At 41.6% G+C, this 24012-nt stretch overlaps 1 protein-coding gene across 5 annotated transcripts in view; it reads right to left on the minus strand.

Annotated features, from left to right (window-relative positions):
* SUSD6 (sushi domain containing 6) overlaps positions 1–24012 on the minus strand; it is an 85033-nt gene that overhangs the window by 24542 nt on the left and 36479 nt on the right. For all 5 annotated transcript variants that reach the window (XM_054068238.1, XM_054068240.1, XM_054068237.1 and 2 more), the window contains 2 exons: positions 22309–22490; positions 17781–17810 (listed from right to left, as the gene is read on the minus strand). In XM_054068238.1, the coding sequence (XP_053924213.1) occupies positions 17781–17810; positions 22309–22429 (151 nt within the window). In that variant the 5' untranslated portion in view covers positions 22430–22490. The remainder of the gene's footprint in view (positions 1–17780; positions 17811–22308; positions 22491–24012) is intronic.

Consider the following 24012-nt stretch of genomic DNA (forward strand, 5'->3'; position numbering starts at 1 on the left):
GAGCCTTTTGCAGCCCATTCATTTTTCATCCTTCCAGCAGCAGCAGTTGTTTTCTCTAGCTCAGCCTATACAAAAAGTACTAATTTGGAAGTTTGGCCAAAGCTGATCTAGTAATGGCATGCACACAAGAGACTGCTCTGTGCTAAGCATTCTTCCTCTTTTATCAGTGTGGAAACCAAACTGGGTTTGCTGGGCAAAGGTGGGTAAGGACAGCAATCCAGAAACCTCAACCTGATACATCAATCCACACTGGAGAATACTTTCTCATCCTGCCATGCCATTGCTCTTCTGACCTTTGGCTCTGTTCAGGACCATTGAACGTAACAGAATCTAGCATATGCGCAGATTTTTTTATCCTATAACAATGACTCATCTGTGTCATGCGACTTGTCAGGACAAGCACTCAAATAATTTAACACTATCTGGGCAGAATTATTAGTCCTGTCTCACTTGAAAGCCTCTCACTAAGCTCTCTTCGTATTTTTCCTCTAAATGTGGTTAGGTTAGCTGTAAATACTAAGTCATCTTTCCTGTCAGCCTTACAGGACCTCAGCGTTGCAACCAACTTTTCTGCAGTTTGGCAAAAGAACAAAAATAGCCCCACTTGAATAATCCTCAAGTCATCCTGTTCAAAGCGGGAAGCACTCCAGACTACCATGACAGAAGAACTCCACATGGCAAATCTAGCTTTCCCAGCAACTACAGTCTTAGAGCCTCCCAGTTATTCTGCAAGTTCAATCACTCTCAGCTACATTTTGTTTAACTGATTAGCTGATGAAGACTCGGTCCAGACTCTAATAATCCAAAATCCCCAACATACACAGGGTAAAGTTGAAGGACTAAGTTTCAAAGAAAAGCAAGAAGTTTCTTCTACTCAGAACTAGTTGTGATACACCTTTGTAAACAGTCCAACACTTCTAACAGTGTTGGTCAATTCAAGAACTAATGAGGAGATAGTAGGAAAGGTGGTGTCAGACTGTATAATCCGAACTAAAACTTAGCAGATACTCAGTATGTGGTCTTCTCTATTTACTAGCAACGTAAGTGACTGGAGAATGTGTTTTTGGAAAGAAAGGAGGTAACCCAGTGAAGTTATCGGTAAGCATGTTTGTGACTACAGTGTGACTAGCAAGAGCCATCAAGGTCTGGTGGGATGCTGCTGCTGAGACTTTGATTTACCAGTCACAGAAAACACCATCAGTTCTGGCAGAACAGATAAGGTCCCACACATTCCACCCACTCAGATTCTGCTGAGGATTAAACTGCACATGGAAAGTAAACAGCAATTTAGTATAATCCTCAGAAATGCAATGTATGTATAAAAGGATTCACATTTTCAGCCACCTCCTTCGGGAAGACTGTCTCCTTACATACATACAATAGCTTCAAAGTGTTTGTTTTAGGTCTCCATTTTCCCAGTATCTACCAGCAGCTCTAAGCAACTCAATGGATATAAATTAGGAAATTGTCTAACAAGATATATTAGCAAATTGCCAAAAGCATACCTAGCAGCTTGAAACATGAAATCTTCCTTTCCTCTTTCTAGCTCCTCATCCCAAACACCCACAAGGTAAACAAAGCTGAACTGAAATAAACCAGGATTGGGAAGCAGTTCAAAAAACAAGCTCCTTTCAAAGCTGGCAAGAAAAGTGTTCAGAAAAGATGTGCAGAAGGAGTTCTCACCCTTTGAAATACTACTTGCCCTTTGATGCTTTCACTATAGCCATTGGAATCAAAGCACAGGCATGTTAAAATATCCAGCCGAAAAAGCATGTAATAGAAAAAGGTTAGAGGTAGCAACTGCCCAGACAGGATCCATTTGTAGTCCTAGATGTCTGACACAAACATAGGAAAAGATGAAACACCATTCCTTCCATTTGACATAAAAAGAGATGATAAAACATAGAACTCAAAACCCCACGGTATAACTATTTTCAAAACAAGATCTTCATCAGGAAAGGGATCAGATCTCCTTACAGACTACTAAATTTCAGTCCTGCCTCTCTATACTTTGCTGCTTTTGAGCAACAAGACATACAAGGCTGTATATATTCCTTGCTTCTTATTTATATTCCCTGGTATAGGGAATAACCTAAGACAGGTTCTTATAATGCTTAATTATGGGGCTACTTATGCTCCTTTCCTGGTGTTTTTGGAGCACAGCTGCCCTGACCAATGCTCAAGAGCCTTGGAGACACAATTCCAGCTCCTACCTATTGCCACAAAGCCAGCCAAAACAAATCCCATCTCTGACTTAGAGGTTATGGATCCTTACACCAGAGGCTGAAATTTCAAAGCAAGAGACACTGCAGCTTAGTGACTGGAGCTAAAGATGAGGCATAAGGGAAAGACACGCTCCACTGATAGCTAACCTCATGTTCTACTTCCCTGCCTCAGCTTCCCTCTTCAGAGAGCTTTCCTGCTTGCTTTCCTAATAAAGTGGTTTCAGGTGATCTGGAAAGCCCAGTGTGATGATTTAAGGGTTCTTATCACTGATATAATTAATTTCAATGACAAAGATTTACAGAGTAATTTGACAGCATTAATATATGTGTCTTCTTTTTCTGTATGAGGAAAGCCAACCAAGATGCAGGATTTCACAGTTCAGCAGTCCTTCCACACAGGTGTGTCTGACCAGGGATTTACCTCAACTTTTATCACCATAAATAGGACTAACACACAACTAGGGACACATGCTGCATTACCATCTTGCAGCATTACTCTCTGTTTCTAACTCAACAAGGCTCCTTTTGTGCCAGCTGGTTTTGTATATTATTTGTGACATTTCATTAAGTTTCATTTATTGTTTTGAGGCACTTATTTGCTTAGGTCTCTCAAGTGGCTCCCTTCAGCTACATCTTACCTATACAGCATCATCAGTCATGTCAGAGCAGTTCTTGCTAAATCAGGAAGGGTATTTCTCAGGGCAACATAGTTATCAAGATAGCAACAGTGTGAAAACGCTTGATTGCACTTTGGATGCATAAAGTACCCAGAATGACACCTTCAAGACACCATTTTACCTGGATCACTCCTGAATTTTGCAGGCTATGCCAGAATGATATTGTTATCGCTCCTTGCCAGTCAGAGCTGGGAATCTAGGACATTGCCTTGCTGAAGAGACCGTTGCAGGCTAGTTTCTTCCAGACAACTCAGTTGACTTGCAGATGCTGTTACAAAACCCTGTTTCCTTCAATACCACAAGAATCAAAACAACATGAAACCATTTTCATTGCTTGTTGTCCTATGCACTTTGCAGCCAGTATTTACAGCATCAAGTTAGATAAACTTCTTGTAGCTTCTCTCAGTTTTACCCCCTCCTTCCTAAAGTCCTACTGCTCATCCTAACAGCCACCTTCCATCAAACATACATGAGAAAATTCCTGCTCAGCTCTAATGTTCCATAATATCAGACAATAATTTCAACTCCTGTTTTAATTATCTAGCTCCATAAAAGAGTGTGTGGTTACTTGTGGTTTTGGGAGGTGTGCCTTGGCTTTGCTTTGGTTTTGTTGTTGTTTTGGGTTTTTTTTGTTTTGTTGTTTCAGGTTGGGTTTTTCTAAGCATTTACTTGCAAGAACTATTTTTGTAACTTTAAGTGATACCTATGGAAAAACATTAGTGGATAACAGCAGTATCGACTACACTACTACTTGCTCCTTTCTGCCTAAATTGTCAATCCAGCAGGAAACATTTCAAATTTGGTTAATAGGTGCAGAATTATCTTCACCAGGAGACAGAAGTCTTATCAGAATGAAACAATAACTTTATATTATAAAATTACATTATAATAGCTCAATTCTATGATATTCTCAGAAACAGGATGAGGTGAGGAGGCCAGATTATTCCAAAAAACAAATAATTATTTAAAGGAAAAAAAATCCTATTTTAGGTTCATAATTCCCTAGAACACAAAAATCTCTTCCATTACTCTGATCAAGACAGACTACATCTCACATCTATAGACACTGATCCAGCAGAAAGATTTCACAACCACCTTCTGACTCAGGCTTTGGAAGGGAAACATTAAGCAAGAGCAACAAAGACAGTAGGAGAGGTTACAGCCCAACAGCTAAAACCAATATAATCTTTCCCAAAACGAGAAAGAACAAAGCAGTTTCAAGAATTTCTTACACAGAAAAAGAGCATTTCAGATGCTCCCCAGGGAAGAATGCAGTAGAAGAAGCTGTTGCAGCATGCCTGATTGCCACAGGAAGTGCTCTGCTGAGCACAAACGGGGAAAAAAAAATCATAAGCACTCTCAGCTTCTGCAAAGTTGGGGCCAAAGCTGGAAGGAATTTTAAGAACACCCTGGGGAGCCCTCACACAGCTGGACCCAGAGCTGCCTCCCACATCATCACATGAACGCGTATGGTAGGAAGCAAGTATCTGAATCCCAGCTCTTGCTCAGTATCAGTGTTCCCATCTCAAACTCCTTCAACCTAGGAAAAAAAAACACTTCTCTTTCCAATAAGAGTGCTTCTATCAAAAGCTTAAGCTAGGGGAGGGCAAAGGTTATGCTATTCTTTTCCTCTGTGTTCTTTCACCACAGGACTCAGTGTTACTACTACTACCAGGGTAAAGTTTCTGCAGCTAGATTTCCCTCCCTCTACGGACCCAACTTTCTTACACTCACCTTTCCCAGGTCTCACTAAGCCTCTAGTCATCAAGCTTGGCTTCAATCAGACATCTAAGGGCCCTGAGCACTGACTGAGCAAACCCCATTTCTGTGAAGAGGCAAGCTCATAAGCAGATCATCTGATACTTACGAGAACAATACAAGATCCACAAGATCCCTCAACACATGGGGCACTTTGTAACCTAAAAGCTGACCCCATGCACATTCCCAAGTCACTTTTTCAGGGAACTGAACAAAGCATCTGTCACATGGGGCTCCCCAGACAGAGGGTTCAGTTCAGGCTCAGTTAGTTATGAGGCACTAGACATACAGCACAGAGCCTTCAGGAGATCTGTGCACTTCCAGAAAGGCAGCCCAGTCTCAAAGACCGTGTCTACATCTGAGCACTTCCCATGCAAACTAATTAAACATCACTACTGCCATTTCTAGACCACCATCCAACGCTACTTCCATGTTCCCTATAGAATTCAGAGTCTCTCTACGCTTCCCTGAACTGCAAAGTCTCTCCTCATCATTTAAAGGGATGATTCAGAAGTTAATGCCTTTATTTCCCTTCTCCCTGCATCAAGTGTTCAAATTTCTCCCATTGCACCTCTCTGGATTGTAGTTCAGTAGAGAGGCAATAAACTACCAAGTGTTATGGCCAGATGGAGTTTACCAGTTGGCACAAATGAAGACCTAAGACATAGTGAAAACAAATGGTACAGATAGTGCCCCTACATCAACTGTTTCCAAGATGCAGTAGTTCTATCCCAGTCTACCATAATGTCTCTTCAGCTGCACAGAAGAGCTCAGTCTAGCAGAAGGTTCGGCGAAAATGCTTAGAGAGCACTTACAGGTTTCTTGGTAGTGTGGTGAAAGCTTCCCATGCAAATTTGAGATCCCTTTACTGTATAATTCAATCACTTGCCAGTTAAGTTTCTCACACAAAGGAAGTGGAATCCACAAAGAAATCATGCTAAAAATAGCAGAAATGCTGCCCCCCAGAGAGATACAGTTGGGAACTCTCCCAACTGTGTATTGCAGATTCCTTGAGAACCCTTAAATAACAGATACGGATGTCTAATGCCTGAGAACTCGTGGGAAAAAACAGCAGGGAGGGAGGTTACTTTGATGCAGACAAATTAGCATCCACACAGTAAAACTGAGTTCCAGAGAAAAATCAGGAGTCCATTTACTAAACAGATCAGTTACTAATCTGTAATTGATCTCAGAAATTCTCTGTATTGGTGTGAAATAGAACAGCACAAACATTTAATCACAGGAAGAATAAGCATTAAAGGGTTAACAATGTAAACAGAAATCAGCTCCTAACCCAGACTTCTTCACTTGGGTCAATTTTGCTGGGAACATATGGTGTCTTGAACATACACCATCTAGGAAGGCTATGGTTCAACAGCTGGTATTACAGTCATTCTGATACTAAAAGACAGAAACAATATCTTCTTTACACAGAGCTTCCCTGGTTTTGTTCATTTGTTTCCCCGTCTCTTTCATATGCTTAGGGAAAATTGGATTTGAAGTCTTTCAGCCTAAGGAAATAACAGGAAACCCACTGTCTTACTGGTAAGACAACAGGCACTGCAGAGCCATGTTTAGCAGGACTCAAGGAACTACCAGGACAAGAAGCAGTATAACAACTCCATGGCCCCTTCTTTCAAATTCCTGGTAATTTTCATTTCTTCCAGTCTCCTCCACCCCCCAAACAATTTGTTCTGCACACAGGAGTTACTCCCTCTCACCAGATACATCCATCAAGCACAGACACTGTCAGAACTTTCTTCCCATTGCCAACACAATTATAGTCATAGACTATCCCAACAGCTGTTGCATTCAATTTCACAGTACTCATCATGTTATACAGCCTGCAGTGTCATCCTTTATTCTGCCCCTTGTCCATCCCTTCCTTTTCTATTCACTTTTTAGAAAAGGCTACTTTAGCCATACTTAGGATCTGGAATTCTGCTCATAAGAACAGCTATATTCTGCCAGTTGACTTGGAGAGCAGAGAACAATACTCCTAGGAAAGAGCTCACCCTCAGTGGAAAGTAGCTCAGGTTTGGAAAACAAGGGCAAACTGTTAGAAGTATTTACTTCCCAACTGGACTTCCTCACAATACAATATCTTTCATTGGGGTAATAATGAATACTGATCAGTCTGATATAAAGTCAAGAGTTTCCCTGTGTCCTCTCCTCCCAAATCAGCGCTCCTCCTCCCAAGAAGGAGCACAACTGAAGTCTGATCTCACATCCTCCAGCAAACAACACATTCCCTCTGTGTGTACATAAAGAGAGCCTTCTAAAACCTCACAAGAGGATCTTCTATTAGGATCACAGTACAAAAAGCCCTTTCCCAGAACCTCTGGATTACATTTTTTCACCAGCTGTCCGGGGATTTCAAAGTCGTTTTTAAAAACATATGTACAAGACCTAGCACTGCCAACAAATTGATTTTTTTCATTCTCTCAAGGTGTTACTTAACAACAAACCTTGAAATAGTTTCTCAGTTGTTAAATGGATGCTGCAATACTGCAAAAACCCATTTGGTGGCTAGACACACCATTATACTGCACCAACCATCTACCATGAGTAAAGGTGACTTCTCTCAAAGCATAAACAGAATGTAATGTCTAGAAAAGGAGGGTATTCCCCAAAAGACAAATTGCTGCTCTTCTCCACCCTCTTCTTCCTCATATCTTGCCTGAGAACAAAGAGGACAAGGCCTCCTGAGCCCTGGGAAAGGTCACCTTGATTACGACACTAGATTTTTATTTTTCTCTCCATTTTTCTTCTTAGTCAGTATGGCTGAGCAGGAAAGGGAAAATTCCCTTCACTAATGAGGTGGGCAGAGGTGTCTGTCATATTAAATACCACGATATACTTTCATAGTCCTGTCTCTACTGCATCAGAATGTAAAGCCATGAATACAAACCACAGTTATTGCACATCAAAGTTGTCAAAGTCACTCTTAGTCTTAGGGAAGAAGAGACAATCAGCCAGTCGATATTTAGTCTTTAGCTCACAGGGTAAACAGAAACCAAGTCACAGTCTCTCTTCTGCTGCTCTGGAAAGACATTGAACTCGCACTATCCTGCAACAACTACGCTGCCAGCCCTAGTGTCCCTTCTGCAGTAACTCATCTGGGAAGAGCAGGCTATCCAACTGCAACCATGTTTTCTCTTAATAGCTGTGGGTTTTGAAATTACCCCTTCCTGCTCCTCTTAAACTCATCAGCAATGAAAAATATCCCAGTGTGTAAAACATTTAAACAAGACCATTCCTCCATAACAAAGGTGATTTGTGATCATATACTTTCTATTTCAGGGGCACGTACCTCTGTCAATTACAGAAACTGCTTGCACTGGAAAGCAAAAATACATTTAAAGCTCATTTTTAATACAATTAAAGCAGTTTGAAAGTAAGAAGCTGTCATCATGTGGCAGGCAGAACTACATGGACTATTATTATGTGTTCTGAAGATCACTGCTTGGAAACTTCTAATCCCAGTCTAGCACATTTACTGGCAACAGATTTCTAGCCTAAACTCTGCAAAAAGCTCCAGGAAAAGGAGTTTTTCCTGTAATGCTCCATTCTGGAAGGAGGTCATGTGTCACAAGGTACAAAATTAGTACATATTAAGGGACTCATCACTCCTCAGTAAAGATGGTCAAAGCATTCAAAAACAAGTTTCACAGCAATGGGAACATTATGTGTAAACTCTCTTCAGCAATCACAGGCTACTAGACTGAAGACAGCTCCTGTCTAGAAGTGCAAAATACCTGCACAAATGGAACTATGTGATAGTCAAGCAGATCTCCAGGGCTGCAGTAGCCCATAGGGACAGGAAGGATGGTTTTGCAAGAGGTAGCCTTGTTCTAGTGCATCTCTACTGTCTCCAGTGCAGGGAAGCACTTGTTCCATGAGGAGAGTGACCGAGCCACGGCATATTGCTTTTAAATGCTCCCCTTAATGACTTGAATAAAAAAAAAAGAAAAGGATCACTAAGAGAAACCACAAGAAACTGCCTCACCATTGCTCCATAAAACTGCTGAATTCAGCATACTATTTTCTAATAAATGATGGTCTGGGGAGCCCTCACACTGGGGCTGATGCTGAGATATCAGAAAAGCCTGTTGCTAGTGGACAAACTGGGAACACAGAAGCATCTTCCCAGCTAGAATTGAAGCTAAAGAACTAAGCTCCGCTCCATAATTATTCGGGGCCCAGCCACCTCCGGTAATACATCTGTTCTCATCACAGAACTGGATAAGCTGGAAATACAAAGCTCTCTTTTTCTGCTGGCAGACTTTTAGTACAGATAATTAGCATTGTCTGGGGGTACATACCTGCCAAGAGGAAACTAGAAGGAGTACGGCTCTACCATGACTTCTTGAAACAAATCTAAATGGGCTGCCACCACTACAAATTGTTGAAGGGAATGGATTCCTGCCTTCTTCCACATACTGTCTCAATTCATTTACTAGTCAAGTAAACTTTGGAGAAAGTTAGCTTCATTCTCTCTTCATGGATTTCCAAGTGTTCCTCTGTAAGTCAGAGTAATCTCATGTTACTCAGTCCTTATGGAAGGAATTTTGCAGCTCTCTAGTACTCTATTGGCTGCAAATTTAAGCAATAGGATACTAACTCCCTCTTTCAGATTGTTAAATGCACTGTGTAAAATTTTCAGCAGTGCTTGCATGACTTGAGACATCCTCTCCCAACTGATGATCAGTGAGACACAAGCACTTTGGAAAATTTCATTTGATGCTAACTGTATCTGACATCATAGCCATCCCACCAGATATCTTCCCTAATTTCCAGAAGATGCAATGCTGTTTTTCTTTGCTATTTACTTGCTTAGCTGCCATATCACTTTATAAAAAACAGTTTAAGCTGACAAAAGAGCAAACAATTTAGTGGAAATCAAACTATACTGTCAAGAAAGAAGAATTTCTGACAAGCTTTATTATACAAAGCTCTTCATTTCTGGTATTGTGCCCCATCTTCTTTCTCCCACATCATGCACCCTTGCTGCTTGTTACACAGAATCCCATTACTCTGTTCAGACATCTCCTTTCCACATTCGTGTCTATTTTACGCTGACAGGAACAAAAGAAAGAACAACTTTATTATAAGGATCTATTTGAAAGCTGGTATCTCAGTCGCTTCCCTGCATTTAGAATTGTATTTTCTTGTCCTGGTTTCTTCCCTCCTGGTACATCAGAGACATTAATTCAGTTCTCTAAACATCTATAGGCACAAAGCACTTACAACAGGGGATTCAGCAGTTAAGTTCTTACTCATAACCTCAATTATTTTAACTGAATTGCCTCCTCCTCTTTTAAAATTTGCAGTCTTGTTAAAAGTACATTTGAAAATACCCACAAGTTTGCTACTAGCTATTTCCAAGTAACTAAATTCATTAACCCAAACAGGGAGCAAGTGAAATAAATCTCCTTTCTCCTTCATGCTTCCCTCCTCTTACTCTGTAATAATTCCAAATGCTCTTATCCCACTAAATGTTATGACCAGCACTTATTCACTCTATTTTTTGCTGCCCTTATCTGTCTTTTGCAAGCCTTAAAACAGTAATGTCCCTGAAATTGGAAAGAATGACAGAGGGCTCCCCCCCAGTAAACCTAAAATTCAATCAGCCTCTCATAAACCAGGCTGACTGTTATTTCCTGCATTCTTTAGTTCCTAGGTTTTCAGATTTACTGTTTTACTTTTTCACCAGCCTGCTGCCACCCTCACACTGAGTGTTTAATTTCTATCATCACTACCAGAAAAGGTGTTTAGAGGATGCAGAAACTCACACATGTCAAAGCCAGCAGGCATAAAGATGCACGATAGCGAAATTTAACAAATTCAAAAGCCTACTCCAGAACTGGTTGTACAGCGATTTAGTGACTAACTTCCCAAGAGGCAGCTGGCAGATTTGCATAGCTCTATCTGCTGGCACACTTGCAAAAACAGAAAAAAAAAGAGGAGAGGACAGAACAGAGTGACTGTAGCAACTTGCAGCTCTGTCACACTGTGGTTTCCATCGAGCTCTGAGGCATGGGGCAGCCATGAGCTCCAGTTTCAATGCAGTTCAATCAAACATCTGATGCTTAAAAAAATACATCCCTGTTTAAGTTTATAGATAGATGTGTAAATAAGGATCCTATTTTGGACACCGTGGGTCAGCTCCTAATTTTAGGGCCATACATGGTTGAAGAGGTTGCACAAAGTATTCTTGCCTCTCTCTGGTAGGCAAACAAGACAATTCCTTTTGCTTTCTTGTCCCAGGGATGAGCTGTCTCTGCCTGGCCTGACCCATCATTTCTTCAGCTAATGGAATTGTAGAGAAGATCACAACTACACGGATTTTCCTTTAGAGCCCAGTTTGTGTAGGGTCTTTACGCAAGTTTCCAACACAAACAACACTGCAAAGGGAAAGTTAACCTGATTAAAAAAAAAAAAAAAAAAGAGCAGCAGAATTGGATCCAAAGGGAGGATACTGCAACAAATTTGCAAGAATATGTAATTAAGTTTCACTTAAGGAATTTGTTATTAAACAAAGCCTTAGTAAAAAAATACAACCATTTCTTTCTGAGGAACCACCCTGAAATCCTATGTCTGGGCACTGAAAGCATTTTTTTTACCATAAGAGACCTGGAAGGCAGTGAATTAATAGGATGCGTGTGCTGGCCATATTTTTTGGTTGAAATACATAAGGCAAAACTGTAAGTGTGACTTCAGGATGCTTCTCTAGCATACAGCTGTGATCCCAAGACACTCTTTTTAATTTAACTCTTCCATTAGAAAATTCTCAGTCACTTCAAATCAGCAAAAACAGATGCTATCAGCAGCAAGAACTTCACATTTTACCAGCTCTCATTTAGGCCAATAAGCCAATAAGTTTCCTTGCAACAGCACCAATCCACTTTTGACACGGTGTGACCACCTTCTCCAACCCTTTAGGATTCACAAGCAGGCGGGGGGAAAAAAGAAAGCAGAGATAGCCAGAAAGCAGCTTTTCAAGTAACAGCCAAAGTACTCTCCCCTCAGAACCTGCGAGCTATGGTAATCCCCTTTTTGAAATGCTAATGTCATTACAACCATACCACCAGAAGACAAGCAGTGGGGTCTGGGTGACAGAGCCTCTGCTGTGCCCTTACACAGACAATTTAAGCTGGGCCTTTTGTAACTGTCCTCCCCAAAGCTCCCTGCCCAGCATCATGCTTGACAAGAGCTGCAGCTGCCGTCCGACCCTCCCCAGGAACAGGGGTGGAAAGATCAAGCTGATGAATTCACGCATGTGGGGCGGGGGGCCCGCGGCGCAGCAGCTGTACACCACGCCTTGTGTTCCGCAAACAGGCACACACACGCGAGGACAAAGATGGGCCTGAGGAAGACTTGAAAAAATGCAAAGCAAAAGGTCCCCAACTGCTCTCTTGCTATTGCTAAACAATCGCATGACAGTAAAAATGTTACAGCTGGTCAGACTGGGCACAGCAGGTATTGCTACAGGAAATCACGTCTCAAAGAAACTAATCAACATAAATACATCTATCCTCACAATGCCAGGAACCAGCTCAGGCTAAGGGAAGAATCCCTCCCATGAAGAAAGCTACTCCAAAGGGATGAAGAACACAACGTCCCTACAAAAGCAACTGAAATTATTTGCTGTGGAGAGATCAGAGACCAGAGGAGGCAACACAAATTTCATCCTGCCACCACGCGACATGTAACAACTGACAGATGGCTACCAGAGGGCTTCTGAGTTTTGTTTTCAATTTAGTGCTCAGTTTTCATTGCCCCTGATACCAGCCAGGGAATCACCACAGAAAACCAACTTGAAGTAATTATTCCGTTTTAAATATTACAGGATTTGCTGCAAAAAAAAAAAAAATTTAGTTTCCTACAACTTACTATTTCCTACCATCTCTGAGCTGGTTTCCCACTACAGGAGAAAAGGGAGATCACCACTACAATGGCTGAGAAGTAAATCAAGGTAAGCTTTACACCAGGTGAAATACAGCTTAACTAGAAAAGCAAGCTACAGACTGAAATAACATTTGCCATTCACAAGCACTGCTCCATTTACAGCAGTTCCTCCTTCTCTGTGAGATCGGGTGAAGCTACTCTAATGCTATATAAATAGTACATAAGAGCCACCATCTCTCTGCTGGAAAAGAAACAGGAACTACTTCACCTTGAAAGTTCGTTCATTCCATTGCTGCTTAGATGTTTCAACTCCTACCTAGAGAGAAGTATCTGTATCTAACAAGGAGGCCAGCCTCTATTGCCACAGAAAGAAGGAAAGGGAGATGCTGCTCTGGAGAGGTAGATGTGTTTAGTTTTATTACTATAGCGTGCACACTGACAAACAGCTTTGAAATGCTGCCACCAAACCCAGATAATTGTTAAATGAAAACCACCAAAGCTGCAGATCCGCACACACCCTCCCTGGGCGCAACTAACCAATGTCAGGAGAAAAATTCCCTCCATTTAAAGCAACTAATTAAGTTAAGAGTTCGGCAGGATGGAAACAGACTTAGTGGTAGATGATTCCCTGCTGTCAGAGGATGCAGAACAGACATTCATTTTCATCCTCTCAAATCACTGTAGCACCCAGCGTGGCCAAGCATGAAATACTCCTGACCTGCCTCAGACAAGTGGCAAGTGGCCAGAGGTATGCAGTAAAATAGTTAAGTTTCTGCTCACCCTGATTGTGAGAATGAACCTTCTCACAACACCTCTAACAGCAGCTTCCACCAGTCTCTCTTGGGTTTACTGACATGAATCAAGGATGCTAAAAGCAACCCTACCTGTGCACCAGATGACAGGCTGCAGTGTCTCCTTTCCACTATTCAGTAATTCCATTGCCACTCAAAGACTCAACTCTTGCATGGGATCAGCTCATGACTGGAAAAAGCTGGTTAAAATGGGACTGAAGATGACTAAGGCAACACTGACAGGAAAAAATAAATGAAAAACAGCACTCTGAAACAGGACACAAGGAGTCTCCCCAGTGGGAGGCATGTGTCAAGAGGCAGTCAGTTCTTCAGGGTGCTAAGAGGAGGCAGAACTTCTCACAGCACCCACACTGCACTTCAAGTGTGTTCACCCACCACAGCCATCACCTTATGCCAGTAGTCAGTGATCCAGCCACCACGGCATGCTCTTCCCTTCCCACACAGCAGAAGTGGGCTAACAGTGCCTGTCTACCAGCCTTGTCATCTGCCTCAGATGGAACTTGCCAACTACTTGTTTCACTACCGTTTCAGCAACACAAAATTGAACAAGGATCCTGTACCAATACAGCTCAGCTCTCTCAGAACAGTACATCTCCTCCAGCGATTCAAAAAGTGAAGTCTAGCTCAGTAAATGCATCAGCTAAGTCTCTCCTGGAGATAAATCCAGAACAGAGACAGCACCAGAGATCCTAACCCACTCAGATATAACTTCATTCCACACATACAGTGATACACAAACCTCACCTGCAAAGCATCACCATGATCAGGGAGTGACACTCTGGTGTTGACAAGGGTCTAGCAGCTTTAATAGGTTTATCTTGTTTACAGGAAAACAAGTGTAGCAGCCAAACAAATGCAGGAGGCGAGTGAAGAGCAAAGCAGCTTTTAACTATAAACTCAACATAAACTAAGAGAAGCAGAACTTTCTGAGAAAGTCACAGATACTTCCCTAAACGTAGCAGTAGCTTCCATTTGAAAATCCTGCCTATGTTTTGTTTCACATGCAGTTGCTATATGGTCTTTCACAGTTTCTCTCCCCACAAGGTTCCCTGTTAAGAAGTAAAGCACTCATAGGCAGACACACAGACAGTGCTCCAGTAACTGGCATCTTCATCATGCTCTGCTCCTGCCTTGAGAAGATTCCTGCCTTGAAGCTTCAGTCCCTGCAAGGCACACACACTGAAACTTCAAGTTCATAAAATCTCTGTCAGTACTCATTAATCAGTACTGTTGCATACACAAAAGCCTCAAAAGCCTGATGATGTAAAGACATATCCTGCATCCTCCTGCATTAAGACACTCTTACCTAACTATTAAAAAAGTAAACATACACACATACATTTCTACTAGAGTCCTCCCTCCCAAGGCCATCCTATTCGCAACCATTCTGATCTGCTTGCATAACTAAAACACTGCCTTCTTTCAGGACTTACACTACTTAACCACAAAGCCACTAACTGGCTTTTTAAACCACTAGGATCTTTTTCACAACTCTACCTGTGGAAAACTTCACCTTCTTGGTTTGCTGTACTCCTATGTCCCTCTCCTCTCCTTCCTAGAATTTTATTCTCCTCTGATCCTCATCCATCTTCAATCTATTCTACAACCTTCCTACAAACCTCTACTCACTTCTAAACTTTTCCTATGCCTGAAGACTCTCCAGATAGCTCCACTTCTTTCAAGACATTCTAGTTTTACCTAAAACAGAAAACCTTCGCCTGTTCTCTCAGCAGCTGACATTTCTGCTGAAAAAGCAGCAGAAGAAAATGTAAAGTTGCCTGAACAACAAAATCATCAAGATCATAAAATAGTTTTATTTTCTTTCTGATGGATTGTTTTATGGGAACCTAAGGGTACGAATAACATAAAAGTCATTATACACCAAGCTGGTCTTTTTTTAAGGACACAGAAAATGTTCCCTTCAAGGCAGGAAAGCAGCAGCAGCCTCTGGCTTTCTGGTTACAGCTCTCCATGTGCCAGGCCTACCATGTTTCTTCCCAGTTTGTGGGCTGAAAATTCAAGACAATGTTCACCAGAGCTGCTTCTCTCACTCTACAGTAAAGCAACGTTTTTCATATCAGATATGCTTCTCCCTTTACCGACAAAGGCATATCTCAAGCAGTAGCAATGTTTCTTTCTGCTCTCAAACAAGAAAGATTTTTCTCCATTGAATTAAGGTAACTGGCTAGATAAACCTAAAACGCTGAGCCTCTGGGATCTTAAAGATCCTTTGTTAGCCCTCTATCCCAATTCACCTAGCATATCCTACAACTCATCTAAGAGGCCCCATACCCAAGGGGTAACACTTCAAAATCTCTTCAAACACATGGAGTATGGAAGCAAGCAATTCACCGGTCCTCCAACTCCAATACAACACTTCACAGAGGCAAAGCTTCAGGGGAATTATTGCTTGCAAAGGAAGATGAACAATCCCCAGAGATTTCAGTTCATTAAAAGGAAAATGCTTTTTTTAGATGCAGATCAGCACTCACAGATAAGCAGGTACAACTTCTTGAGACTGCCAATCCTGTCACTGAGTTCCAGCTACTCTCATGAAGGTACAAGCATTTCTGAGCTTGCTGTTCCAAGTGCCTTCAGCACCCCGCCTTCTCTCTTTGACTGTCAGCAGCTTGTTACCAGCAGTGTTTCAGCAATCCTCTTTCAGAGACAGACTGCTGGGTTTCAAACAGAGCCTTGACAGATTCAGCCACAAACGTTGAAGACTCAGCAGTCTTCAGCTACCCATCTTGCCCTACCACTTGTTTCCCCCTTATAACCCATGTAATCATGCTGAAGAAACATCAACCTCAGAGCTTCACATACCACAAACCAGTTATTCCAGCAGTATTTGCAGTAGCAGCCTAAGCTGAAGTTTGCTACAGCTCCAGAGCAAATACACCTTTTGTTCTGCTACCCCTACTGCAGAGTCAGGAACAGCCGGCAGCATGAACAGGAGGTGGTAACTGCTTGTGCTACTACAGTTAAACCTAAGGGCTGGAGAAGCAATGGCAGACGTGGGTTGCACAGATGAAAAACACTCAACATACCATAAAAACATAACACCTCAGTTGCAATGGTAACCAGTTCAGGACTCAAAACAGACAGAAGCAGCAAAGAAATTGTCAAATGGCACAAGGTGATACCAAGCAAACCTTCTACTGTCCTGCTTTCAAGACTTTTCCCATGACACTAGGAACAAACCCAAACTCTTCCCAAATGACTGGCTCAAGCAGATAAAGAGGAAATACTTAGTGACAGAAGGAAGCTGTCGAAAAGAGATAAATCTGTATCCATCGACATAGCAGGCAGCAGTTATCAAGGGACACCAGGGTGGTGATGAGTCAGACCCTGGACTGAAGTTCACAAATGCTTTTTCTTGAAGAACAAACCATGCAATTCAACACCCCTCCTGCTTTCCTCTACAGCGAAGCTCCTAGCAGTTTCCATCCTTCTCACCCTATTCCAAGAAACTAAGGTGAGTTGGACCAGACACCTCAAGTTAAAGCAGCTCATTTTCCTTCTAGCAATCATGGCCAAGAACTGAAAGCCCCTTAATAACAGGTGTAGGTGATACCAGTCTTGCCAGCAGAAAAATTCAGGCATTGGATAAAAATGCAAAAGTCAGAGGATTCCATCAGCTCTTCTCCCAGTTCCCACTCTCCGAAGACCAAACATTGTTAAGTGGCAAAATTCCCTTCGAATACCTTTAAATACTTCATTATGAATCCATTCCTCTCAGATTCTGTTCCTGTGTTCTGTTTTTTTGGAGGAGAGGGGAAAGTTCAGACTAAATCTGTGATCAATCACATTTCAGTTTTCTACAAGGTTTTACACAAAATTTTATAATGTTTAGAACAGATACAGAAGCCAAATACGCTTCCCAGTTCCTCCCAAAGTTACGTACATTCATAATATGCACATAGGAAAGATTTTACGCTTTTTCTAAGCACAGGAAATGAAAAGCAGCAGTATCCAACGGAATATATAGTCCTGCTCTGTGATGAGATGTTCACCTTTCTTGATTAAAGGTAAAAGATTTTTGTGTCAGCTTGCCCTCAATGTCCACTTAGGCAGTCTCGTAAAACTCGCAAGCAGCATTTCTCTTTGCATTTTAATTGTGTTTGGTTTTTTTTTTCCTTGAGTTATTTGAGATTTAACACTATAAAAGGTACAGCAATCTCTTCAAGCACAGTGAAACATAGGAAGCTGATCTCCCTCTCAAACTGAGGGCAGTCATCTTTCCCAAGCACAAGGGGCAAAATGAAACGGGGCATAGAGATGGATCTCAACCTAACACAAGAAAAGTATAATGAGAATCCTCTCACAGCCACTTATATTAAACGGTAAAAAAAATCACACATTTCTCATGGTACAGTAGTAAATGTAAGTCTACTTACATGCAGGTCCTCTGGATTTGCCAAGTGAACCTAGGACAGACAAAAGGAAAAATTAGGATTGCTATTATGCTTGCTTTAATTCATCATTTAAATATTAGAACTGGTTAAAATTAAAAACTGTTGCATGGCTTCTTGAGATCCCTGTAACTCCCCTTCAAGCCAGCTGCTTATCACCTGCATCAGTGTAGTAACAGTGTGAATATTATTACTATAATAGTCTAAGTCTGAGCCCATCTGCTTCCTAGCCACCTTTGCAGCCTGGACATTATTCTTCTCATCCTTCTCTTCTATACCATTCTGCTCTAGGCTCTCTAGAGAGACAGGAAACATGAAATGCACTTGAAACTGCTTCCCCGTCTCTCCATGGAGTACTACACACTTCTTTGGTCTGACCTTGTAATTTCTCCAAATCCACACTTACGTGAAGCATGCATGTTAGAATCAAGATCTTCTGTTCATGCACAACACCTCCCCACATTTCTGCTTGGCCATCCCATGTTATAGTGTCCTTGTTTTCATGACCATTGAATTGATCCCTAGCTGTTGCAACGCCTTCCTTTCAGATGCACACTCAGAGACAAAGGAAATCTCTGCTTTGCAAAGATTCCCAACAAACAGGAACGAGTCTGAATCTGCTCAATGACTGGAGTGTGCTCTAACAAGCTGTTCTATGCAACGCAAACAAATACCAGTGGTATCCAAGAGCTTCTTTGCAGAATAACCTTGGCACTGAAAAGACCCTAGAACAGCAAGCAGCAGATAGGCTACATTTGCGTCACAGACAACACACAGGAATGAAGTCATTTTACTTTATTCCAGCTCAATTTATCACTTGAACAGCAATTCTGAAAATTAAACAGCTAGTTTTATAGCATTTCACATGTGACCATTCAACAAAAATCAGGCTGCACCTAAATATAAATGGACTTCAATTTGAATGAATCATTAGTAATTTTTAAAGCTTAATATTAAAACTCTCTCTTTTATAGGTGTTGATATTGACTTAGTTCAGATTGATTAATACTTTTACCAACACCTTTACTTGCTTCTTGCAGGACCAGGTGATGTTATTATCTATAATGAAAGGCACAACCTATGTTTTGACAGGTGTGACAGAGCCGGTTATGAATCCAAGAGAGATTACATCATTTGGAACACAAATGATAGGAAGCTTTCAGAGTATTTTAGAGACTATGTTGTTAAAATTTAATGAACAACTTATTCTGATCCACTGTTATCTTTCCGAAAATAGCCTGGCCAGACAGAAGGACCATTGTGAATGATATAAACGCAAGGCCTTTGAGAGCTTGGGAATAACCTTAAGGCCCAGAGATGGGAGGGCTAAAAAAAAAAAAAAAAAATTTAAAAAAAAAAAAATAACCACAGCAACAAAGAAAGGAAGAAGAAACACTATCTGTAGAAAAGCAGAAAAAAGTGATTGCTATTGCTCCTCTCCAACCCTTCAAAAATTCCCCATCTTTATCTATTAAGCAGCCTGGCTGTCAGCTACATTCCAGATGTACCCTCAAAGAAAACAGAAAAGACAAAGAACTAAGCCTCAGCATTTCACATCCTTGCCTTCCAAGTCCCCTTGCCTGCTCGCTCTTTCATTATTTCCCCCAGCTAATCTTAGAGAATTTGGCAGATGGGGGGAGGGACAAGGAACAACAGTGATAAAGCTTAAAACGAAATATTTCTGAATAGTACTAAAGTTTCCATAAATCCACCTCTTCTGACATAGCTTCATTGCTTGCCCACCACCAAATGCTGCATTTGTTTTGTGTTAAAATACGTGCAGCAGTTATTTTTATATTCATGGTTATCTTCCTGCGAAAAGGGAACAGTTTCCCCAAATTCTGTAGTGGGCTTAGTGACTAAGCAACTTATCATACTCATGGCACTTCAGGATATTTGGATAGATTGTTCAAGATACAGTGCTGAAGATTTTTCTTAAAAATCCATGCATAAATAAAATCCATTTATTACTAAAGGACAGATCCGATGCTTGCTGACTGGAAATTAGTCTGCCCTCTGCATTAACCACGTGGCAAAGAACACACTTCTGCCCAGAATGTGAATATATCTCTATGTCTCCTGGAACCCAAGAAACAGAATTTCTAAACAGCAGAAGTAGTGCAATACAATATATATTATATGGTTTTAAACATATGAATCACAAGCTCTGCTTTCTCACTCAGAGCTGAGCCAGCCATTGTCTCAATCCTTGTCTGTCTTTTCATGAGAACATTATTCAGCCTTTATAGCAATTGTGACTATGTCACATTGGCCCCACATTCGAGATAAGCATTACCACCAGGAGATTTACTACAATCTCTTGCTTCATGTTAACTCCGCTTTGCTTTGCCTGCTCTGAATGATTTTGCTATGTAAAGTAATAAAGTGAGGATGGTGGGGTGGTTGGGGGACAAAGATGAAGGAAAGATGTTTTTTCCAAGCGCCTCACCACTATTCTTTGTCCCTCCATCTGGCTCTCTGCTTCTCAGCTGACTTGCTTATTAATATTACTCATGGCTGGCGTGCTGCTGCGCGTGCTGCTGCAGGTGCAGCTCTCCTGGACCATGACACATCACTGATCATCCCCTTCCCTCCCAGCAACTGGCAGCTGGGTTGCTACCTCCCACTCTCAGAAAACCTGTACATGGAAGTGCTCCTCTGCAAGCCTGTCCCCTCCCCCAGGATTTTATCCCCTGCACATCTTGCCCTCTGCTATGATCTCGTACTCCCCTCCACATGCACTTACTTTCTCACTTCCCCTGCAGGAAATGGTTCATGCCTAGCCACAATAATCCTATTTAGCTGATCATCCGCCTTGATCAGTTTACCACAGCTGGTTTCAGGTCCTGAAGCAAAAGGAACAGGAAAGGGAAACAATGCAGAACCACTCTGGGGTCTTCTGACATGTTTAACTACTGCTTTTGTTAATGTGACTGGATGCTTCAAAAAAAGACACTAAAAAGGCTTGCAAGTATTGCGGCTGCCTTCAGCCCCATGCAGCACAAAGCATTTGCATAACGATTACAGACTCAGTTGAAGGTGCTGCAGTGTGTATTGGACTTTCCAACTGAGATGGGATAGTACACGCCAGCGCCAGCCTGGGAGGCATATCTGATAGGCCTACATCGGAAATGAGGCAGTGACATAATCACCAATAACAGCAAGACTGGTAAAAACAGGGATAGACCAGACCCAAAAAGACCATGTCCCTTTCCCACTCTCACTATCTGGCCTTGCCAATTTGTCACTACTCTGTCCCCGCCACCTTATCACATACAAAGCCAAAATCAGGCCAGAAAGACATACAAGTCTGGGATATCCAATTTCAACAATCTCTCCTTTCTGAGTCAAAGAGTCAGAAATGCTAAAAGGAGATAAACTCTTCCTCCAGCAGTTTCCAGCACCAGCAGATTTTCCCATACAGGATCACCTCACCTTTGAGTGCATCTGGCAACTAACATTTATTCTGCTCTACCACAGAGAGGTCAATTAAAGCTTCAATGGTGCTGAAAAGTGTCAGTCATGGGACATTTTCATTTCAGGTGCCATGATGTGTTAACAGGACTCTTCAGACTTATGTCAAGAGCTGAAGTTTTTTTTCAAAGGCAAGCTGTTGCTTTGCATTGCAACAGCTGCTGAAGTCCAATCTGCATGCCTTTTTGGGACTAACCCCCTTCAAAGTTCTGTGCAAGAACACAGAAAGTTATCCCTTCCATTCCATGCCACTTATGATCAGGCACCCTTCTACAGACAAACTACATCGTGGCAGGTCTGAGAGAAAAGATGTATTTCAGGGTATAGTAGGTAAACAAGCACATACTTAACATCATTTACTATCCTGTGAATATCTGGTGTATTCTATTCGTCCACTCATTTCTAAAAGGCAGCTCCTCTGATCTCTGCTGATATTTTACATATCATCCTATTGCACTGCTATTTACATTATTCACAGCACTTAAACATCAAGAAGTTAGAGAGGAGAGAGGAAAAACTCAAGCTGCAAAGAGGATACAGTAGCGGGGTGCAGTTAGTGGATGCCAAGATGTCAGCAGACAGCACACAAGGAACCACTGAACAGATTAATCAACTGTGCAAAGAACAGAAGACAGTCTGTGCTTCTAAAACTACTTCACATAAGTAGTTGCTACAGGCAACTTAGTTGCCACAGGGCATACAGTAACACTGTCTACATGAGCATGGTCTATACTCTTGTGACAGGAGTGCCCCCAGCTGCAGTGAAGGGGGGGAGAATGGAGGGTAAAAAAAGCTGGGGAAATCAAAATGACTGGGTAAAGAACAAGCACTAATACCAAGACTCACTCAGTTCAGACACAGCCCTCTGCTTAACAAGTAGTGATGGAATTTTTTCTGTGAATACCAAAAGATGTGTACAAACATATCAGCCATCTGATATCTCCAGATTCATCATATAAATACAAGACCACCTCCATATTTATAAATCTTCCCCCATCCCACCCCCGCCCCCTGAAGCACATGCAAGGGTTTCACTTACCTGTGGCCTGTGCTTCCAAGACAAAGGTATCAAAGATAACTACCAGAAGAAATAACCCATGGCTAGTCAATGCAAGGGACGATCCTGTGTTGCTCTTTGGTGCTACCATTCCATGGCACATCTTTTACCCACCAAAGTTTCTTTTTAAAAAGAAAGATCTGGTTGATCAGGAACACCTCAGTCTACAAAAACAACAACAAAGAAGGAAATGGTTAAGTGTTGAGCCAAACACCTACAACATCCGGGGAGGGGAGGAAAAGGGGAAATTCAGAAACAAACAAGTGCAACCTTTTGCATGTTCTAACATTTAGGATTCTCATACCAAGTATTCACAGTTCACAAAGTAACAGGAGCAGAAAAAGCAATCTTCTGCATAGGAAATATTAAAAGGAGTTGCATTACAGAAAGACCAGAACTTTTCACTCACCCTCTAGTATTTCAGGTGTGAAGACTGCCTAGCTTACAATTAATTTTAGCTTTTCCTTTCAAGATAACACCAGAGGATATAGCATCTGAAGAATTTGTGTCAAAATAACTTCAAGGGAACCAGCCTTTCTACATCTCCACCACCTTTCAAGGGGTCTCCAGGACACAACAGACTGTACTACACAGCCAGGATAAATTAGTCAAGTGCTGCTTCAGCCACCTGGAGAGGCACAGCAAATCTGACAGCCAGCCAGCAGGCAGGCAAACACACACTTACGAGGAAGAATGTAAAACAGCTTGCAAACCTCATGTATAATGTTCTGACAGTACAGAACATAGCAATTAAAATTGCAGGATGTGACACTGCTCATACCTGAGGATTGAGGGATTCAGCCATAGCCTATCAGGCACTGTCACAGCAAAACCAGACTCATACACAATACTAAGCGCAGCTAGGAAATCAAGAAAGCGCAAAGCTGAATCCTATTTTTAATGAAGGAAAAATACAGCAGAATACACGTCCCAAAAATCTAGTATGGTTTTAGCCTGCAAGACCTCCAATGGTAACTTTGGACATGGATGAATGACAATGTCATGCATAGTTCACGAAAGTTTGGACTAAGAATCTGCGTGCACTGGTTTTACAAAGGAAGAAGGAGAAGAGTGAGATAAAGACAACGGAGTGAATGATGGACTAAAAAAGAAACAACATGTCCCAAAACCAAAACACAAAAACATCCGAAAAAAAAAAATCCCTACTCCCAAGGCATTTGAACACTTCTGTCATGCTATTCGTTACACAAATATCTAAAGGGAGAGGAGGAATTACAGAAATTAATGTTTCTTTACACTTGACCACAGAAATACTTCTAATTTTGAGGGAAATCCTATTCAACCGCAGCTTCTTCAGTTAAATGGATATTCATACTAAAGTGGGATTTTTTTTTTGGCCAAGAATCCCACAGAAATTCAAAACTGCTGGATAACTCTAAACAAATCTGAGCAGTGCGGAGGCAGGTATTGTACTCTTTCATACACTGTGAGAATAGATGGAAGACCTGCACTAGTGCTCCTACTACTAGGGAAAGCAGTATGACTTTCAGATCCTTAAGTACTTTTAAGATGAAGTCAGCACGCCAGCACTGACCAGAGAAACACGACTCAAACAGCCACAATTCACATTTCTAATTACTAGGGCAAAAAAGAAGCTGCATTATGGGAGGGGATATATAGATTTATCATTGAACCCAGAAGTCATCCTAAAGGTTTACTTAGTTC

The sequence above is a fragment of the Cuculus canorus genome, chromosome 5 (assembly GCF_017976375.1).
Source record: "Cuculus canorus isolate bCucCan1 chromosome 5, bCucCan1.pri, whole genome shotgun sequence".
NCBI classification, from domain to species: Eukaryota; Metazoa; Chordata; class Aves; order Cuculiformes; family Cuculidae; genus Cuculus; species Cuculus canorus.